Source organism: Carcharhinus amblyrhynchos, chromosome 4, assembly GCF_965287045.1.
Source record: "Carcharhinus amblyrhynchos chromosome 4, sCarAmb.v2.hapA, whole genome shotgun sequence".
Lineage (NCBI taxonomy): Eukaryota > Metazoa > Chordata > Chondrichthyes > Carcharhiniformes > Carcharhinidae > Carcharhinus > Carcharhinus amblyrhynchos.
In genome coordinates, this window is record NC_137327.1 from 28,557,929 (window position 1) to 28,579,079 (window position 21,151).

Genomic DNA, 21,151 nt, shown 5'->3' on the forward strand with positions numbered 1-21,151 from the left:
ATATAAGTATACATTAAGGTGCCCCAGAAGATGCTGAGGGAACCCACCCCTCCTCTCAAGACTCCATGCAAAGACTGTACAGCAATTGCTTTAAATTACATAAACTGGATAGTGTTTTCAATTGGAAATGTTGACAAAGTGCTTGAAATGCTGGAATTTTTATTTCTACGTTGAAGCAGGGCTTTGATGGGTTTAAGGTTGTAAATTGGCTCCTAGTTATTAACCTTTTGCTGATTAAAGTGCAACTAGATAACATTGGGGTTCCAAATGCTTGAAAAATGTTAACCTGTGTGAGATTTAAGTGTATTACAGACTAATTTAAATGTTGGATTTCAATGGGCAATTACTCTGCATTAACCTGATATTTTTAAATTGACATCTCCCTGGCTCCTCAAAGTGGCTAGTGCCACTGGTACCATAAAAATAGTTTTCTCTTGTCTGATTCTGCTGCACTTGATGATTTAAGGCCTCAAGCATGCTGCATACATGGGTCAGCGGGTCAGGTGAGGTATATACAATGAAAGTAAGAAGGAGGATTGCCACTCCTCCTTGAATGTTCTGGCATATTGTATACATTATTTATGAAGCACAAGGACTCATGATTTTCTGCAACAACAATGCCTTAACTTAGACTGCTGGGCACTCCAATCCTTCAATGGCAAATTTATGCCTCAATTTTTGTTGGAAAACTGATTTACATTGCGCCACAATCAATCAGAATTGGTCCACCCAATGATTTGCATCGACAAAGAGATGGAAGCTAGGGATTCCAGCCATATGTCCTGAGTCAGTGGTCTGCATCTATTTTGCAGAATGGAGGTCTCGCTGCATTAAAAATGAAACTATCATGGTTGGATCTAAAAAATGCAACTATTTGATTAGTTTGTATTTATCCTGTCCCAGTTGGAAACCTACAATGAATTGGCAAAGTAGTACTTTATGGGGGCACTATCTAAGCTAATTACCACACTATAATTTATCAGCACTTGTGTCACTTAAACATTTATTTAACAAACTTGTTCTACTTCTGCTCCATAGAGATATAAATAACAATAGACAAATACACATTTATATTTACAGTTTCTGGACAGTTCATTTTTGAGTCTGCACTAGAATATTGAGCCTAATTTGCTTCATGTGTTGTACTTTTTTTATATTAAATGCAGCTATGAAAAAAAATCAATTCATAATATACAACAAGATAAATTTCAGTTTAACTAGCCATCCTTTATAAGTAAATTTATGTGCATACAAATAACTGCTCAGTCTAATGCTGTAATCCAAGCAATTTGATATCTACATCCATTCCTAAAGTGTATTCGCATTACTTAACACAACCAAAGATAATGCGTAAAGTAAATACAATTAATAAATAAACCTGTTAATGAGATAAATGTATTTTGGTATTCAGGTTGGTTAGATTGGAATGATTGAAATTAATGATAAGCATATACTGGTAAATATAGTGTTCGCATATTGGTGCTTTTTACACCAAATAGAAATATTATTAGCACTAACAAGAAAATTGGCATGCATTATTTCAAAATTAATATTACTATAGCTTGAACGTTTACTATTTGAAATAGCAATAGCCAAAAAGTTTTTGATTTCAAAGATTATGTAATAGTGTTTTCAAATCTTTATTATATAATTTACTTGTACCATTAATTGGGAGAGTTTACTTAAAAATAACCAAGCTTTTCTTTAAGTGGCAATCACAGTATAGTAGTGTAAATTCAGCAAATTCACAATTACTGTTAATTTCAATTATTAGGGATGGAGATTGCAGGGTAGGTTCTGCATAGCATGTTAATTGCTTGGCAAGGGAAACTGAGGAATAGCACATAGGTCCCAGGAAATTTTGGCTTGATGTAAATAATAGTTTCAATCAATCTTGCCATAATTTCCTGGGACTTTTACACTGCAAAACAAGTCTTGTGATGCACTAGTACATGTGCCATTACATGAATTTAAAAATACTGTCCAAGAATTTGATGGGACTGTGTACAATTGTGCTTGACAAATATACTACATACAAACAATGTCAAAAACTTTCTTTTTTTAATTTTTAGTTAACTTACATTCTATGTCTGCTGATGATCTGCTGCCTGTCCTGCTTTATTTACTGGTCAAAACAGAAATCCCAAACTGGTAAGTTTATTAATATTCAAACTGTTGTTTGGTACTACAGAACTTGAATATTGCTGAAAAAAGATATGCTGTCAAAAATGTTCAGTTTTTGCACTCACGAAGGTAACTTGCAAGAACACCGAATGTAAAGGGAGCAAAAATTTATACTTTGTAAGAAGCGAGTGTTGTATGATTGTTGGAGGTATTGCAATGGAGATGACTAATGGTTAACTCTCAAGATTTGTTTAAATTCAAACCAGACATGGTAACCAAGTCAAAGTGATGCCCTGAGGAATGAGCCAGAGAATGGCTGTCACCTGTTTTTTTTCATTGTAACTGGGGTGTGTGTAGGTTCTTTCTACCTGCGAATGTACCATATGTATTAATATATTGTAATTTTAGCATTTGTAATTGTGCCCACTGTGAATCTGAATGATAATCTTAAATTAGTTGTCAACATAGTTCTTGACACACCCAGGATTATTGGCTTCTATGCATGGAACATTGATGAAAAGTTTAGCAATGTCAAATGAGCACATGGGCATGGCACTTCCTGCATGATCTTTGCAAATGTGAAGGAACCCTTCACAGTGTATATGGAAAGCCTCCTCAAAACTGGTTGTAACAACCTGTCCAACCATTTGGCAAAGTCCTGTTATGTAGAACCTGTCAAAGGACCAAGGTGTTCCAGTCTCATCCAACACGGAAATCTTAATGGGCGGGAATGAAAATTTAGTGGATCATTTAAAGGTCCATTGACTTCGGGCAGGAATTTCCTGTCTTGGTGGCACAGGAGACTGGAAAATCTTGTCCAAGATAGGATGTAAAGGGACATCACTTCTGTGTCTTGAGTGAACCGTGTGGATGAGTCCTATCATATATGTCATCTGGCAGCTTGTTGCTCTTACACAAACCAATAATCCTTTTTTTTAAGCTTTCAAGCAAGGCTGTACAGTTATATGAAGTGGCAGGTGCAATAGATACAAAAATGGGCCTTTTATTAAGAATAGCATGCATTTCATTGATATAGTCACGCTCGTTAAGGATTACTATTTCAGCCCTTTGTCAAGATATACGTGTTTGTGTAACTTTGAGGTCTCTGAAAACTACTAGATACTCATGTTGCATGTGAAGATCGGCGAAGTCATTCCGTATCTTGTAATAGGCACACTCTCTAGGTCAGCTAGGCGCACTTTCAATGATTCAGCATCTTCAGTGAAGTCTGGTTTGTGGTAGGATAGCTGGGAGAAACCATGCATAAGAACAAACTCATGAATTGTCTTGATGAGTGCAAGATGGAAAATCTTGACAATGTGTATCTGCAGTACCCCAATGTTCAAATTAAAATAGTGATCTGTTGGTGTTAATACGATTGGGAACTAAAATATTCATAACTGTTTGCATGTTAATACTTGAATTCTTTGTGTTTTCAAAGAAAATATATATTTTATTTCACTAATAACCTTTTTTGCAACTGACTCAAGACATCCCTTGCACGTTTCTATGTTAAGTATCATACGTACATTTTTTAAAATTACTTGTAACTACTCCCATGTAGCAAACTGATTCAGATTGAACTCACCGTTTTGGAATTGAAGCGATTTAATATCCAGAGGAAGCAGTTAATTGAGCAGTGAATACCACTCCCCCACCTGAATAAAGGAATTCTATATTATCCATGGCACTGTCTTCGGATGAGGTTGGGACTGAGATTCCATACAACCGTTTATGTGGACTTGAAAGACCCATGATACTGTTCTTATGTCTTGCCTAAACAATCACCGCAAGTGATCATGCACCAATGTTTTCTGTTTCGGATCCTGTATGCTAATTGTCTAATGTTTGTGCCCACAAAATAACAGACTCCACTTCAGAAATAATTCAGTGGTTGTGAAGAACTTTAGGATATGAATGATTCCCTTTCCTATAGTCTGTGATATTGAATGCTTCATAACTGCTCTTGGCTGTTTTCTTGCAAGGATACTTCTGTCACTTATAAAATTTTCAAAATATTTAACTGTTTAAGAGTTGTTGAGAATAGTTACTGCATCTGGTGAAACAGACAATCAATATTTTGTATGTAACAGCAAAAATCTATTTAAAAATATTTATAAACGTTTTTTCCATTACAGGATGGCCAACCTCAGTTATATCAAGAATTTTAGATTTTGCAGTGCAGTAAAGGATGAACTGGGATATTGTCTAACTTCCTTCGAAGCTGCAGTGGAGTATATTCATATGGGCAACCTGACTCTTGGTCAGCCTGTAAGGATCGTTGTTTTTGAAGAATTTCTCAAATGTTCATGACTTCTATTTTTATATGATTTTATTTAGAGCAGGGGAGATAGCTGATGTACAAAATAAAGTTAAATTTAATACATTCAGTAATCATTACAGTTAATAATATCTTCAGGCTTAAATCTGTGATTGTGCATTTTTTCCGCAGAATCTGTGTTGAGTAGCTAATTTTTAAAGAAGTACCCAGGATAAATAGGATTCAAAAATAACAGAGGAAATCCAAATATCCTGGAGATTAATCCTAGGATTTATAAGTAAATACAGTAAAGTTGGAGAACTGAGTCAGTTGATAGAATTAGGGAAGTGATCCTTAGGGTTGTTACATCTGCCAAGAAGTGTACCTGGGAACAGGATTGGGCTTAAGGGTCTGGATATGTTGGGATGGTCTGAATAGCCTGGTATGAATAGAGAATGAGTATAAGTGTACAGCACTAATGAAATGTGTTGGAGCACTGGAAGGAGGGAACGTGGCAGTATGAAGATGAGAAGATAAATTTGCGTATATGTGAAATACCTTTTTAGTGAGGGATTGGTAGTTTTGACAGAGTGGTGGGAGATAGTTGCAGAGTACCATTATAAAAAGGGCATAGAATAGATCTTTCCATGGGAAGACCAACAATGGGAGAAAGGATGTGAGTGTTTTGCCTTTGAGGTGGTGGCAAAGGGTGAAAATCTGACTGAAGGTGGCAGAAAGAAGAAGTGGGAGAAGATCATCACTAGGTCCAGATTAGTTACCAGTGGGAGGGCAGGATCAAATGCTGGGCAGCTTTGCTCCATATAATATCTGAGATTCCATCCCTGGGATCCATTATGCTAGAGTGCTGCTACAAGGGAGGAAACAGTGGCATAATGGTTTGTCACTGGACTAGTAATCCAGAGACCCAGAGCAAGATCTGGGAACCCAGGTTCAAATCCCACCTTGGAATCAAAAGTCAACTGATGTCCATTTAAACCATTGTCGATTTTTGTAAAAACTCAATTGGTTCATTAATGTTCTTTAGGGAAGGAAATCTGCCATCTTTAGAGCTGAACTTGAGGGTAGTTACCTTTAAGGGAAAGCATGTCATCATCCCAGGTTCCATGCAACCTACTAAGCTCCAACAGTTGCACCAGGCACAAATGGGAATTGATTGAACCAGAAATTTAACCAGGAATCTACCAAGGTATTGAAAAGGCAGTGAGGGAATGCAAGGCATTTCAATCCTTCATGCCTATGGAGGCACAAAATCCCTATAGTGCAGAAGGAGGTCATTTGTCCCATCAAGTTTGCACCGACTCTGTGACAGAGTATCTTACTCAGGCCCTATTCCCATAACCCCACAATTTTTACCATGGCTAATCCATCTAACCTGCACACCTTTGGGCTGTGGGAGAAAACTGGAGCACCCGGAAGAAACTCACATGGACAGGGAGAGAATGTGCAAACTCCATAAGGACAGTGAGTATTGGTATTGAATCCTGGTCCCTCGCACAGTGAGGTTGCAATGCTAACCACTCTGCCACCCTCCCACCTCAAATGGCCAGAAGAAACTCTATTACCTGAAGGTGCCCATCTATCCACGGATCAGACTCTCAACTGACCTTTTCAGCATCTTTGACAGATAAATAAAGAAATCATCTCCAATTACACATTAGTGCAACCATTGCAGACACATTTAAGTTCAATCTTCAAGGCACCATTGAGGTTGTTTCTTACGCAGGACTCCGATACATTGGACTTCCCTTTTAAAGGTGATGTGTGAGAAGTGGAGAGTCAACCATACCACTTTATTGTATTACCTCAGATCTTATGGAATGATGAAATATATGGTTTAAACTGTGTAAAATCCTTAATTATAATGTACCATTAAACAGAACTCTATCTACACTTAGCTATGTTGCATTTTAGAGCAACGTTGCTCAGTGTGACCGTTCCCTCACATGCAGAATTAGCATATAGCAGACAATTGTGGTCAGCACTTTCCTAGAATCGTATAGAAAGAGACCATTTGGCGCATCGACAACAATCCCACCCAGGCTCTGGGTACATTTTATTAACAGTTTATTAGAACGTAATGTTATTTTCTTTTGCTGTCATGTAAATAGTTTGATTCTTTAAAGGTAAATCCTTATTGTAAGCTTAGAAAAGGGGGGGATGTTGTGATATGATGTAGATGTACCTTTTAAGGGTACATATCTTGACCTATTGTCATCAGTTCTACTGGAGACCAGCTGACACGATTTGTATTCAATCCACAGCAGAAGCTTGTGGAGGTCAGACGTATGTATACTTAGCCTCCTGATGACATTATTTGTCCTGCCTTTTAAAGAAAGAACCCATATTATTGTCACCAATCCTTGTGTGATTTTTACTGAATCGTAGGATGTAATGGCCAGTTTGACAACGTCACTTTTGCTAGCTGCCACATAACGTGAGCTGTGTAGCCAACTTCAGGAAATAATGTGACCCATGTACCAACGGTTTCAGTAAGATCCCCTCTCTCTGGCACCAGAATCAAACTAATATTGAGAAAGGGGAAATCCATCCCATCAAGGTCATGAGATCTTTGTGGGCAGCTTTTTTTTAAGCTGGTGGTGAGTACCATCGCTTTACTGCTGACTGCAAAATTCAGGTCAGTATGTAGTGTAAATGTGATTGAGCAACAACTTGTGGCTTGAATATTTGAAGCTTGTGTTCATATTAGAGTTGAAATTTGTTCTGTAGTGCATCGAGTGTTCTCTCCATTTCTATGCTTTGCCTTTTTTTTAAAGTTATGTAAACTATGTGTACTACATGTGATATATATTTTTTAAAAAGTCATTTTATGGATTGTAATAAGATTGCATTGTTGTTAAATTGTCCTTTTTCTATAAAATAGGGATCAGGAGACTTAAATGATAAAGTATTTTTTAGAGAGCGGATGAATTTGCTGTCCCAGCTATCTGCAACTCCAATTGATTTATTGTTTGAGGTAAATATGAATTAATTATCTTATAGCTGTTTAAAATTAATTGCCAGATTTGATTTGTATCAAAGTGTTTAGTTTGGTCACAATTGAATTTCTGTCCAATAGTTGTGTGGATAGTAATTATGAAAACTATTAAAGGCATGGTAGATGCATAAGGACCTTTGCACAGATATTGGCTTGAAACTTTTACAGTTGGGTGCACTTGGCAACCCTAGAAGTTCCCAGATGCGGTGAGCCCTAAAATGCAATTTTAGGTTGGCCAGCCAATTAATGGTTATCCATTGAAATATGCTGTGTGAAAGGCCATAGTACTGCCAAGGTGGGCAGAAAGAGGCAAGCACCAAGAAAAGAGAATGTATAGGCTGGTACTTTCTATTGTGCTCCCTCACGAGGACTGCTATTGTGGAGCCATCTCAGGGTGCTGCAGACCTGTTGGCCCTTGATTAGCCCCACTCCTCTTTTTGATACCCTTTTGCTATCTATTTGCATGTAAAAGAGTTCTGGATTCCAATTTGTGTTAACTGCCAGTCTCTCCGTGTGCTTGCTTCACTTCTCTTATTTCTTTTTTTCCACTTAGCCTCAGAATTTTCTATATTCAGCTGGTTTTCACTTGTATTAGGAACCTAGCATCGCCATACTTTTTCTGCTTCAAATTCTCTACCTGTTTCATCATCCAGCGAATTCTGGCTTTGTTTGTCCTACCTTTTCCGCCTCATGGGAATGTAATTGTTTGTAACCTCTTCCTTAAAAGTGGCCCATTGTTCAGTTATAGTTCTGCCTATCAGTCTTTGATTTCAGGTTATTAATTTATAACCATCCTCAAGCCCACAAAGATTCATTCAGTGGTGTTGCTATTTCATTTTTTGATGTGATTTTTCACAGTGAGTGGCATATTTTAAATATGTTATGCAGGTCCAACATTGAGCTGAGGCTAGACATTTTCCTAAAGGGAGCAAGGTGGATTAAGCATTAAATCAACTTTGCTGCTCCTTTACAGTAGTAGCAGCAACATTTAAACCACTTTTTTAATGTAGCCAAATGCCTTAAGGCACTTTAAAAATGTAAAGAAAATGATAGATGTTGAGCCAGAAAAGGAAAGGCTTGACCATAAGCTAGTAATTGTCTACAATGGGGGTGGCTGCCTGCCTTTTGTTTCACACTAGAGAATAGTGTATTGCATTGCTTGGAAAGGAAGATGAAGGAAAATGATAAAAGTGCACAGCAGCGCAATGGTTAGCAAAGCTGCCTCACTTTGCCAGGGACCCTGGTTTAATTCTGCCCTCGGGTGACTGTGTGGAGTTTGCATTTTCTCCCGGTGTCTACGAGGGTTTCTCCGGGTGCTCCAGTTTCCTCCTACGCTCCAAAGATGTGCACGTTAGGTTGATTTGGTTATACTAAATTAATCCTAATGTCAGGGGGATTAGCAGGATAAATGCGTGAGGTTACAGGGTTAAGGCCTGGGCAGAATTTAGGACAGTGCAGACTCAATGGGTTGAATGGCCTCCTTCTGTACTGTAAGGATTCTGTGATTCTAAGTGGGAGATTTTCTCTGCCCTCCATACTCCTTGCAAAATGTTTTTGATTTTGTGCTTATTTCTTGCAGCACATTGCAGCTGGTAATCAGGTAGAAGTGGAAGCATTATTAAGTCAAGGTGAAACTGATGAAGATAGTGTTGAAAAGATGTGCCATCCCCTCTGTTTCTGTGATAGCTGCGAGAAACTTGTTTCAGGGTAAGACAGCAATTAAATAACTAAAGGAGCTGATGTAATGGTGTTTCTTTTGGAGAAAATGTAAATTTGAGGATGGTATATATGCTAGGCTTGGTATGACAATATGGCAATTTTCTTGACACACAACTTCATACTTCACTGATTGTTAACATGTGACTATTAATCCTTAAGTGACCATGGCTTTGTGTAGTCTAATTTGTGTGTTAATTTCAAGAATGTAATGCAACGCTGAGGTGCCCTTTTTGCTCTTATATGAAGCTTAATTTTTTTGTGTGTCCACTCCAAACTGACCCATTGAAGCTCTGTTGATGGGGATATGTGCGTGGAGTCAGTTGCAAAGAAAGGATTATAGACTGAATTAAAAACAAAATGTTGGAATAATCAGATCATGCAGCAGCTGCAGAGAAACAGTAATTGTCTCAGTTTGATGACCTTTTGTCTGAGTATGGGTGAAACTGGCATAAATTAACAGGCATTAATTAACAAAGTGTTTTATGGATTTTGTGGTAAGGATTTTAATTCACAGAGGAGGATTATGCATCTTTTTGCAGCTAGCCGTAACTTTTGTTAACTCAAGTTGGTAAGGATTCATCCATAATGGATATGTACAAAAGGCAAAGGGTTTACAAGATTTTGATCCCATCATTTTGCATACGGTCACAGGATATTTATGGTTTATTTCAGTTTTATTAGATTATGAAGGCACCATGAATGTTAGTGATATAACCAGTGAGGGTTCTTGCACATAGGCAGGATGCTGAATTCTCACTCATGTTTTCAGCTGAACCTGTGGGTTGTCACCACAAGGTTCCTATCCTGTATTTGTACCAAAAACTTCTGAACTTGTCATTTTATCGTCCAGAAAGCACTTGGAGTTTCTGTCCATAAGGACATCGAGACAGATGTCTTAATGTGTCTTCTGGAAAATTCTGAGAAAGGCACAGAGGGTTGCTGTAGGTTTATCCAAGGGAATTCCAAGCCTGGAAGGGCAGCAGGAGGACAGGAAGGCAAAGGAATAGTGGGGGGAGAAGTGAAAGGCGACATGTCTGGGTTGTAGGAAGAGGAGGGGATGGGCTTAAATTGACTTTAAAGGGAATAAAAAAAAAGAGGAAAAATACGGGCAATGGACTTGATTCTAGAATGGTGTTAAAAATGCTGGTGGCTAAATTGATAAATCTGCACTGTTTGAAGAGCTTTGTTATTAACAAATAGGAGAGAAGAAAGCTGCAAAAAACTGGATTTGTAGTTGGTTTATTAGTAATGTTTAATTCTCAGATGAACTTCATATGCTGCAGGCAAAATTAGTGGTGGAGTGAGCTAGCTGTGTCAGCAGAGTTTTAAAAAAAAAAGTCCAATCTTTAGGCTTTCCAAGGTGGTTCATATATAGGAGTAACATTTAGGAGTTTAATGACAGCGGGTCTTTAAACTCTATATAGTATGTCCAACTTGCAAATATGGAATCTTCAAAATTGTAAGGACAAATCTGTTTTCTTTTCTATATATAAGGCAGATAGCTATTTTATTTAAATATGAAATATTTGTATAAGTCTGATAACTTTTCTATTTTGTAGGCGGATGAATGACCCATCTATTGTCACACCATGTTCCAGAGATGACCGGGGTTACACGCCATTACATGTAGCTGCTTTTTGTGGTAAGCACTGTATCCAGGCTGTGATGAAATTTCTTCAGATGGTAAATTTGTACATTTTGTTTAATCCTTAGATTTGAAATTTGTCTTGAGCGTTAAATTGAACAGTGAACTAAAACTGCATATTGTTAATTTGGCGCTGCACTCGCAGAATGGTTTTGGTAAAATGTTTTTCTAAATTAATATTTAATACAAGTATTTTATCCTCAAGGCCAAGCATCATTAATTGACGTGTTGGTGGCAAAGGGAGGTGCAGTTAATGCTACAGACTACCATGGGTCCACCCCACTTCATCTCTGCTGTCAGAGAGGGTATCAAAATGTGACTGTAAGTAAATCAGACCAAGAATTTTGGGGCATACCTGAAAACTGATTGCAGTCTTTTGTCTTTTATTTTGAGTGAACACTGTTTAAAACAAAAAGACTTTACAGTTACTAGGGCATTTTTTAAGTTTGTGTGAAAGGAACTAACTGATTATGAAACTATCATTTGGTAATTGCATAATACAACGAATGAATATGAGGAATAATACCACATTTCTAACTGGGAACTGTACTCTCAAGGCATTTGGGTCAGACGAACAGTACTACGGTGTTGTAATCCTGTCCACAACCCACAGATGGTGTGGGGAGTGGGGGTTGGGAGGGGATGAATGTTCTTCATTTTTATATGAATATGAATTTTAGAAATACCATGTTTACTGATGTGTTCACTTTAATGAATTGTTTAAGTTGCAGTCAGCTCTTGATACTTTTTTTTAAATATATAGTTGCTTCTTCTGGACTACAAGGCCAACACTGAAGTACAAGATAATAATGGCAATACTCCACTTCATTTGGCTTGTATGCATGGCCATGAAGATGTAAGTTTCATTAAAAGTTGAATTCTGTTCAATTTATAGGTGCTATACAAAAACATAGTTATAAACTGTACAGCTGAAAGATGAAAGAAAGCTGAAAGCTGTATGCTTCCTCTACATGCCCACACCTCAGCATTCCATAATTAAGCTTCATCTCCTCCTCCAACCTCTCTTAACTCACGTGCCCCTCCAGCTCCATTCCTTATCTGACTCTCTGTGCAATTCCCACAATTGCTTCCTTCGACCTGTCACTAATCAATTTTTGACCTTGCAATGACCTTTCATTAGCATAAGCCTTAATAATACTAACAAAAACAAAACTTGTATTTTATATAAGGCAGTGAAACACTTAAGAACATAAGAAATAGGAGCAGGAGTAGGCCATCCAGCCCTTCGAGCCTGCCCCACCATTCAATAAGATCATGGCTGATCTGTCGCTGCTCAGTTCCACTTTCCTGCCCTCTCCCCATAACCCTTAATCCCCTCTCCTATCAAAAACCCATCAACCCGCGTCTTAAAAATATTTAGCGAGGCAGCCTCCACCACTTCAACAGGCAGAGAATTCCAGAGATTCACCACCCTTTGAGTGAAGAAGTTCCTCCTCAACTCCGTTCTAAACCGCCCCCCTTTTATCTTGAGGCTGTGCCCCCCTAGTCCTACTGTCTTTTTTGAGCGGGAAGAGTCTTTCCACCTCTATCCTATCCATCCCATTCATCATCTTATACGTCTCAATGAGATCTCCCCTCATTCTTCTAAACTCTAACGAGTACAAGCCCAGTTTATTCAGCCTCTCCTCATAGCTCAACCCCCTCAACTCCGGTATCAGCCTAGTAAACCTCCTCTGCACTCCCTCCAAGGCCAAAATATCTTTGCGCAGGTGCGGCGCCCAAAACTGCACACAGTACTCCAGTTGCGGCCTCACCAATGCCCTATACAGCTGCAGCAAGACCTCCCTACTTTTATATTCAATCCCCCTTGCTATGAAGGCCAGCATCCCATTCGCCTTCCTGACCACCTGCTGCACCTGCAAGCTGGGTTTTTGCGACTCATGCACAAGGACCCCAAGGTCCCTCTGCACCGTCGCCTGCTGCAGTTTTTCGCCCCGTAATTAATAGTCCTTCCTACCATTCTTCCTACCAAAGTGGGAATTTAACATGGCAATAATGACAACATTTCAAAAGTAGTTAATTGGCTTTCAAGAGCTTTGGGACATTTTGTGGTTGTGAAGGCTATTTTTTCATTTCAATGCATTTTGCAGAAGTGAAATCAAGTAATAGACATGAATTAAAGGAAGGTTCATTAAAACCTTTGTCAGAGCAGTAGGTTTTGAGGACGTTATTAAAGGGGAAGTGGATAGGAGGAAAAATTTAAGACGAAATCCCAGAGTTGTGGGGCCCAAGTAACTGAAGGTACAGCGGCCAATCATAGAATCCCTACAGGAAGCCACTCACCCCAACAAGTCTGCAGTAACTCTCTGAAAGTGCATCTTACTCAGGCCTAACCCCATAACCCCATGGATTTGTCATGGTTGATGCACTTAACCTACACATCTTTGGACTGTGGGCAGAAACCAGAGCAGCCAGAGGAAATTCATGCAGACATGGGGAAAACGTGTAAACTCCACACACAGTCACCCAAAACCAGAACCAATCCTGGGTCCCTGGTGCTGTGAGGCAGCTGTGTGAGCCACTGTGCTGATGGAGCAAAAGAAGGCAGGAAGGGACACATCAGAAGTCAGAGGAATGAAGATTTGGTGGGATGGGAAATTGTAGGCCTGAAGGACATTTTTTAATAGCATTGGACTAGGATGTTGTTTGACCTGCTGAATTTATCATGGATTTTCAACTGCATTGTTGATGAGATTTTCTGGCTTGTGTAGTGGTGCTATTATAAACTTGCACATTAAAGAGCAAAATGCTAACCCAGAGAGAAGTGGAGAAAAGTATGGCAATGAAAACCGATTCAGCCAACCAAATATGTGTCCCCTGGCTGGTCTCTGAAATAGTAGATCTATTCTAACATACAGATATGACAACACAAGACATGAAAGTTATTCTCTAAAGGTATCAAAGCTAACAGTTGAATAAGTCGGTTTATGTTTCATTTTTCATGAAGTTAGGTTTAGCTTATAATTTTATATAATAGCTTAGAATATAACTTAATAAAATTGAGTAATAAGGTCACAGTGTTTCAAATCACTTTCAAAATCTATTTAGCAACATTTTGTTTTACAGAGGATCAGAATTTGAAACTGGTCCAGATAAATACATCAAATTCTGAAAGAAATGAGATACATAAATAACTTGCATTTGTATGGCAGGACTTCCCAAACCACTTTACAACCACTGAAGCATTTCTGAACTGTAGTCACCATTGTACTGTAGGAAGTATGTCAATCAATTTGTGCATAGCAAACTCCTACAAACAGCAATGGAATAACAGACCAAATCATCTGTTTTGGATGTTGGTGCAGATATAAATGTTGACTGGAGAGCCTTTCTTGCTCTTTTTTGAATAGATATTGCATGAAGTGAGGAAAAATATTTAGTCTCTTTGCCATGCTAATATTTCTCTTTGACTAAGTTTTGAAAGAATTTACTTGCAGTTGATTTTCCAGATGTCCAAACTGGAAAATAGGCTGGGTGAATGGGCCAGGAAATGGCAAATGGAATTTAATGTTGGCAAGTGTGAGGTGGTCCACTTTGGTAGGAAGAATGGTAGGAAGGACTATTACTTACGTGGCGAAAAACTGCAGCAGGCGACGGTGCAGAGGGACCTCGGGGTCCTTGTGCATGAGTCGCAAAAACCCAGCCTGCAGGTGCAGCAGGTGGTCAGGAAGGCGAATGGGATGCTGGCCTTCATAGCGAGGGGGATTGAATATAAAAGTAGGGAGGTCTTGCTGCAGCTGTATAGGGCATTGGTGAGGCCGCAGCTGGAGTACTGTGTGCAGTTTTGGGCGCCGCACCTGCGCAAGGATATTTTGGCCTTGGAGGGAGTGCAGAGGAGGTTTACTAGGCTGATACCGGAGTTGAGGGGGTTGAGCTATGAGGAGAGGCTGAATAAACTAGGCTTGTACTCGTTGGAGTTTAGAAGAATGAGGGGAGATCTCATTGAGACGTATAAGATGATGAATGGGATGGATAGGATAGAGGTGGAAAGACTCTTCCCGCTCAAAAAAGACAGTAGGACTAGGGGGCACAGCCTCAAGATAAAGGGGGGGCAGTTCAGAACGGAGTTGAGGAGGAACTTCTTCACTCAAAGGGTGGTGAATCTCTGGAATTCTCTGCCCGTTGAAGTGGTGGAGGCTGCCTCGCTAAATATTTTTAAGAAGCGGGTTGATGGGTTTTTGATAAGAGAGGGGATTAAGGGTTATGGGGAGAGGGCGGGAAAGTGGAACTGAGCCACGACAGATCAGCCATGATCTTATTGAATGGCGGGGCAGGCTCGAAGGGCCAGATGGCCTACTCCTGCTCCTATTTCTTATGTTCTTATGTTCTTAAAACAAGTTTAATTAGTGGAAGGTGGTAGGTATCCGGAATTAGCTGTCCGGGTTGATGGTAGAGGCAGAAACCCTAAACTTTTTAAAGTACTTGGATCTACACCTTCAGTGCTCTAAGCTACAGAGCTTTGGGCCGGCTACAGGAAGGTGGGATTAGAAAGGGCATCTGGGTGTCCTCGGGCTGGCTTGGACAAATGGGCTGAATGGCCTCCTTCTGCACTGTAACTTTTCTATGGTTCTAACAATGTTTTGGAAGCTGTATCATGTAATATAATGAGAATCTATTGATTTAGCCATCATTCTGATTTTGTGTTGCGGATGTTTAATTGAAAGTTAGGAAAGTTTACTGTGATTAAGTGCATACTGTCTGCTACTGTACACAGTAATCACTTGGTCAGCTTTAAAATTTCCTGCTGAAGCAACCTTGTATAAATATTCAGATGAGATAAAAGTTAGGAGCAAATATGTTAATGAACAATGTTAGTTCTTCTGCTGAAACATAATAGTTTTGTTTTTATTCTTTGCAGTGTGTCAAAGCTCTAGTCTATTACCATTTAAATACCTGCAAATTAAACATGACAAATGACAAAGGTGATACACCTCTCCACATTGCAGCTCGATGGGGTTATGATGGTATCATTCAGGTTCTGCTGGAAAATGGTGCCAATAATGAAATTCAGAACAAAATGAAAGAAACACCTTTGCAATGTGCACTCAATTCTAAGGTAATGTAGGCTATACTGTACATTGATTCTGTTTGACATTCAGCATGATGCTTGTCAGTGCAAAATATTTAGGAGGTGAAATGGTGATTATGATGGAATATGATGAAAGAAGCTGAATTTTATGAGATTCCATGTGGAAAATTCAGTTGCTGTATCATAACTATCTCCATATGATTATTAGTATTATAAGTATTTTGATAAAACTGAACTTGGAATGCTCTGAAGTTCATTGCTTTGCCTTAGAAAGAGCTAGTCTAGTAACCAATTTTATAAATTAGATTGACATTTATATTTCGCAGTCTGTCCTTTTGTCCTTCCTCACAAGAATCACAGAGTTGTCATGGTGCAGGAGGCCACTTAGATCATCATGTCTGCATCAACTCTCTAAATGCGCACCATGATTTAGTGTCATTCCCCTGCTTTTTCCCTGTACCCCTGCACAGCCCTTTTGCATGCCTTGATTGAACTTTCTCCCAGCACACTTCTGGGCCAAGCTTTCCAGGCAAGAACCACTCATGTAAAAAGGCTTTTCAATACATTTAAAGATGAAGGGTAGGGTTGGAACATTCTATAATGCCCATTGGAGCGCCAACACATCAAAAATAAGTCAACAGGTTTTAACTAAGAAACAAACCAGCCATTGGGCAACACAGTGGTACAGTGGTAAGCATTACTGCCTCGCAGTGCCAGGGATCTGGGTTCAATTCCAACCTTGGGTGACTGTGTCTGTGTGGAATTTGCACGCTCTCCCTGTGTGTGGACTTCCTTCAGTTTCCTCTGACAGTCCAAAGATGCGCAAGTTGGGTGGATTGGCCATGCTAAGAACATAAGAACATAAGAAATAGGAGCAGGAGTAGGCCGTCTAGCCCTTCGAGCCTGCCCCGCCATTCAATAAGATCATGGCTGATCTGTCATGGCTCAGTTCCACATTCCCGCCCTCTCCCCATAACCCTTAATCCCCTCTCTTATCAAAAACCCATCAAACCGCGTCTTAAAAATATTTAGCAAGGTAGCCTCCACCACTTCAACGGGCAGAGAATTCCAGAGATTCACCACCCTTTGAGTGAAGAAGTTCCTCCTCAACTCCGTTCTAAACCGCTCCCCCTTTATCTTGAGGCTGTGTCCCCTAGTCCTACTATCCTTTCTGAGCGGGAAGAGTCTCTCCACCTCTATCCTATCCATCCCATTCATCATCTTATATGTCTCAATGAGATCTCCCCTCATTCTTCTAAACTCTAACGAGTGCAAGCCTAATTTACTCAGCCTCTCCTCATAGCTCAACCCCCTCAACTCCGGCATCAGCCTAGTAAACCTCCTCTGCACTCCCTCCAAGGCCAAAATATCCTTGCGTAAGTACGGCGCCCAAAACTGCACACAGTACTCCAGCTGCGGCCTCACCAATGCCCTATACAGCCGCAGCAAGACCTCCCTACTTTTATATTCAATCCCCCTCGCTATGAAGGCCAGCATCCCATTCGCCTTCCTGACCACCTGCTGCACCTGCAAGCTGGGTTTTTGCGACTCATGCACAAGGACCCCAAGGTCCCTCTGCACCGTCGCCTGCTGCAGTTTTTCGCCACGTAAGTAATAATCCTTCCTACCAAAGTGGACCACCCCTTAAGTGTCCCACAATGTGTAGGTCAGGGGATTAGTGGAATAGATGTGTGGGGTAACAGGGAGAGGGCAGGACAAGATGCTCTGTCGGAGAGTTGTTGCAGACTTGATGGGCCGAGTGGCCTCTTTCTTCACTGTAGGGATTCTATGACTTCTCATCAGGTACCAGATTCAGCAATTTATTAATTGGGGACTCTATACTAGTGCACTCTAGAAGATAACTTTACCAAAAATCATTTTTGATATATATAGGTGTGTGTGATATCTTCCTGCCATGAATTGAATTCACTTCACAAATTGGCACAATAATTTTATCCTTAAATTCTTACTGGTCTGGTAAAATCCCTTCGCAAATTAAGGTATGAAAGTCATTGAGAAACCATTAAGTCAAACACTTGAAATTTGGTGGCTGCTGGTGAAATAGTACTATGTGACGGAAGATGTAGATTTGAAGTTTGTGCTCGTTGCAGTTCCCAATCTATGGGATTGTGTCAGAGGTTTGGTGCTTCCCCACTGGCTGGGAAAATCAGGAGGAGTTTCATCAAGCGTCTCATCTTTCTTTGCTAAGAACTTTGGGGCGGCACGTTAGCACAGTGGTTAGCACTGCTGCTTTACAGCTCCAGGGACCTGGGTTCGATTCCCGGCTTGGGTCACTGTCTGTGTGGAGTTTGCATGCTCTTCTGGTGTTTGTGTGGGTTTCCTCCCACAGTCCAAAGATGTGTGGGTTAGGTTGACTGGTCATGCTAAATTGCCCCTTAATGTCCTGAGAGGTGTAAGGTAGAGGGATTAGTGGGTAAATATGTAGGGATATGGGGGTAGGACCTGGGTGGGATTCTGGTCGGTGCAGACCTGATGGGCCAAATGGCCTCCTGCACTGTAGGGTTTCTATGGAATAGAATTTGTAGGTTAAAATCCGTTGATTCCCTTTTGGTGCAGAAGGAGGCCATTTGGCCCATCGAGTCTTCATCGACCCTCTGACAGAGCGTCTTCCCCAAATCCCCCCCCACTCCCACCCTATCCCCAGAACCCCATAGTAAATCCCTTAATCTAACATCTTTAGACATGAGGCTATTTCATGGGCTTTCTGCTAGGTGCTATGGCCTCCATGAGTCTCTGGCAGCTGGATTTCCAGTGTTGTCAGCTTTGAACCAGAAATCAGCGTGGAGCTGCATAATTTAATGTAATCTTCATTTCCCTACAATTTAAATCTCATTTGTGGGCCCAGGACTGGAACCTCTCCCACCACAGCAGAAGTGGTTCACTCCAGCAGGGATTATTATAGCTCCCCACTTGCGGGGGGCTGGTGGTCCAATCCCACTGGAGTGAAAGGGGGCAATCGAGGTCCCCAAGAGAATGTGCCTATTGGGCATTGACACTTTGCCATTGCCAACCTGGGCTCCCCAGCACTGTCCAAGGGGCAAAGTGCCAATACCTAGGGGATATCTTGGCACTGCCCATTGGGCATCAGGCAGTGCCAAGGGGATGGGGAGGTGGATGGGAGGTCCTGCTGCCACTCTGCAATTGGGCTGGTGACAGAGGAGGGAGGTCAGCAGTCAGGGCTGGTCATCTGGGGGTGGGAGGGAGGGGGGTCAGGACTGCAGGGGGAGGGACAGTGAGGAAGGCTAGGGGCGGGGGCAGGAGGGAGGTCAAGGCCTCCTGTGGTTCAGGGAGCCAGTGATTGTGGTGTGGGTGGGGCAGGGGGGAGCAGACATCGATTGTGAGGCTGCCAGTGTGGGCCATTGTGCATGTGTCAATCTTGGTGCTGACAGATCGATGCATGTGCAGTGGCCCACTCAGCACTATGCTGCCAGCCTCTCCAGCAGGAATAGGCTCTGCCCTCTGAATTTCAGCATGATTCACATTGAGGCACTCTGCAGTGCACAGTGTGGGAAATTCCTTTTGAAACCCCCGCTGAAAAAACCAGTGGGATCTACTCCAGTTTTTATGCAAATTTGACACTTAGAATTTTTTTTAGGAGAATTGCCCCTCGTATCTTTGGACTGAGAGGAATCCAATCACTTGGAGGAAACCCTAGCAGATACTCCGTAAAGGCAATCACCTAAGACCGGGATCAAACCAGTGTCCCTGGTGCTGTGTGGCAGCAGTGCTAACCACTGCCAGTGTGCCAACCTCTATGGTGGCAGTTTGGCAAGGAAACTCACTTGAGCACAAGTTGTGCATCTTTAGAGTGGTTGTAAACATAAGACAAGAATATCCCAACAATTCAAAGATAAAAATGATCAAAATTAGGGGGAAAATAAAGTGAATTGCTGGACAGAACATTGCACCGTATTGTGTAGCCAATTCATCTGAATAATTTGACTTGTGCAGTAACTGGAGAATTTCTAATTTTGTCACTAAACATTCATATCTAAATGGAACAATATTATTAGCCATTGATTAAACTGTGTTTTTTAAAAATAGTGTTCTGTACCCTCACAGATATTAGATTTGTTGGAAATTACCTACGTTAACAATGACAGACGGCAGAGCATGCCAGAGGTAACTACCAATTTCAAGTTATCTGTTTTTAACTTCAATGAGAGAAAGCAAATTTAAAGTAGCTCACAATATCTTGTGGGTCAAAACATTTAAATAGATATTTCAGTACAAGTTATTGTGCTTGCATTCCTATTTTTCAAAGCCTTCAATTTAAATGGTGGATCTTTTCAAATTCTATTTTTGTTGATTTATTTATACTAACTTAATTGTTGCTTTCTGTAGTCTGGTAGATCAACTCAGCCTTCCACTGATGCTGGTAGTCAGAAATCATCTATTTCCACTTGTTCCTCCATATCAGTTGAGGTCAAGCATGAAGAAGAGAGAGGCAAATACAAGGAGGTGATTATCCTATCATTACAGACAATTTTTCCACATATCCCAAGGTGCCTTCAACCACTAAATCTAAAGTTCTGCTGAATATGTTACACTGCTTTGTTTTAGCAGCAACTTGAACACATGAAAAATAGTGTTCACAAGGTACATGATGGAGTACCAATTTTATTTCAATCTTCCACACAGGTAGATGACTAATTATTTCATTGTCCTAACATGTAATCAGTTTGTACACTGCACAAATAGAACTAAATTGATGTACATGTGATCAGTAATATAACTTGATATCTTCTGAGAAATATTTTATGGCCAATGATACTATAATATTTTAACTTTTTAAAATGACAAACTAGTTAAATTCTTAAGTGTTATTTCTTGTCTTTCCTCATGGTATTGCACTTCTGCATCATTTGTACAAAAAAATCACAAATATAGTGTAGATGTTCTCAACATTGCCTTGGGTGAAATAATGAGGCAAGATTTGAAGCACTTTACAAGTCTATAAAGGTTCTATTAAAGTAAAATTCATTTTATTAACTACTTGTGTTTCTTGATCTTGTACCATTAGTTTTTTTCTCGGAATAGGCCAGAAAGCGGCAGACAGCCACTCAAGGCCAAAATCAAACCCGAGTCCCTGGTGTTGTAAGGCCACTGTGCCATGAAAACTTTGCTTTAAGAAAGCTTTTACTGTTTGAAAATATAAATATCACCCATAAATCATTATTTTTCTTTTATGTTGTTAGCTATAAACTTCCATTATTCTACTCAAAATCCAAAAATAAACTTTGCACCCAACTTTCAGTGCTACTATTAAAACAACTTTAAATTTTTCTCATAAATGACATCATTTGGTATTGTTTA

At 40.2% G+C, this 21,151-nt stretch overlaps 1 protein-coding gene across 2 annotated transcripts in view; it reads left to right on the forward strand.

Moving 5' to 3' along the window:
• The window catches only part of ankrd27 (ankyrin repeat domain 27 (VPS9 domain)), a 101,603-nt gene that overhangs the window by 36,533 nt on the left and 43,919 nt on the right, over window positions 1–21,151 (forward strand). For both annotated transcript variants that reach the window (XM_080186915.1, XM_080186914.1), the window contains exons 11-20: window positions 2,073–2,151; window positions 4,263–4,395; window positions 7,287–7,379; window positions 8,980–9,107; window positions 10,679–10,761; window positions 10,970–11,085; window positions 11,528–11,620; window positions 15,644–15,841; window positions 19,898–19,957; window positions 20,180–20,296. In XM_080186915.1, coding sequence (XP_080043041.1) covers window positions 2,073–2,151; window positions 4,263–4,395; window positions 7,287–7,379; window positions 8,980–9,107; window positions 10,679–10,761; window positions 10,970–11,085; window positions 11,528–11,620; window positions 15,644–15,841; window positions 19,898–19,957; window positions 20,180–20,296 — 1,100 coding nt within the window. The remainder of the gene's footprint in view (window positions 1–2,072; window positions 2,152–4,262; window positions 4,396–7,286; window positions 7,380–8,979; window positions 9,108–10,678; window positions 10,762–10,969; window positions 11,086–11,527; window positions 11,621–15,643; window positions 15,842–19,897; window positions 19,958–20,179; window positions 20,297–21,151) is intronic.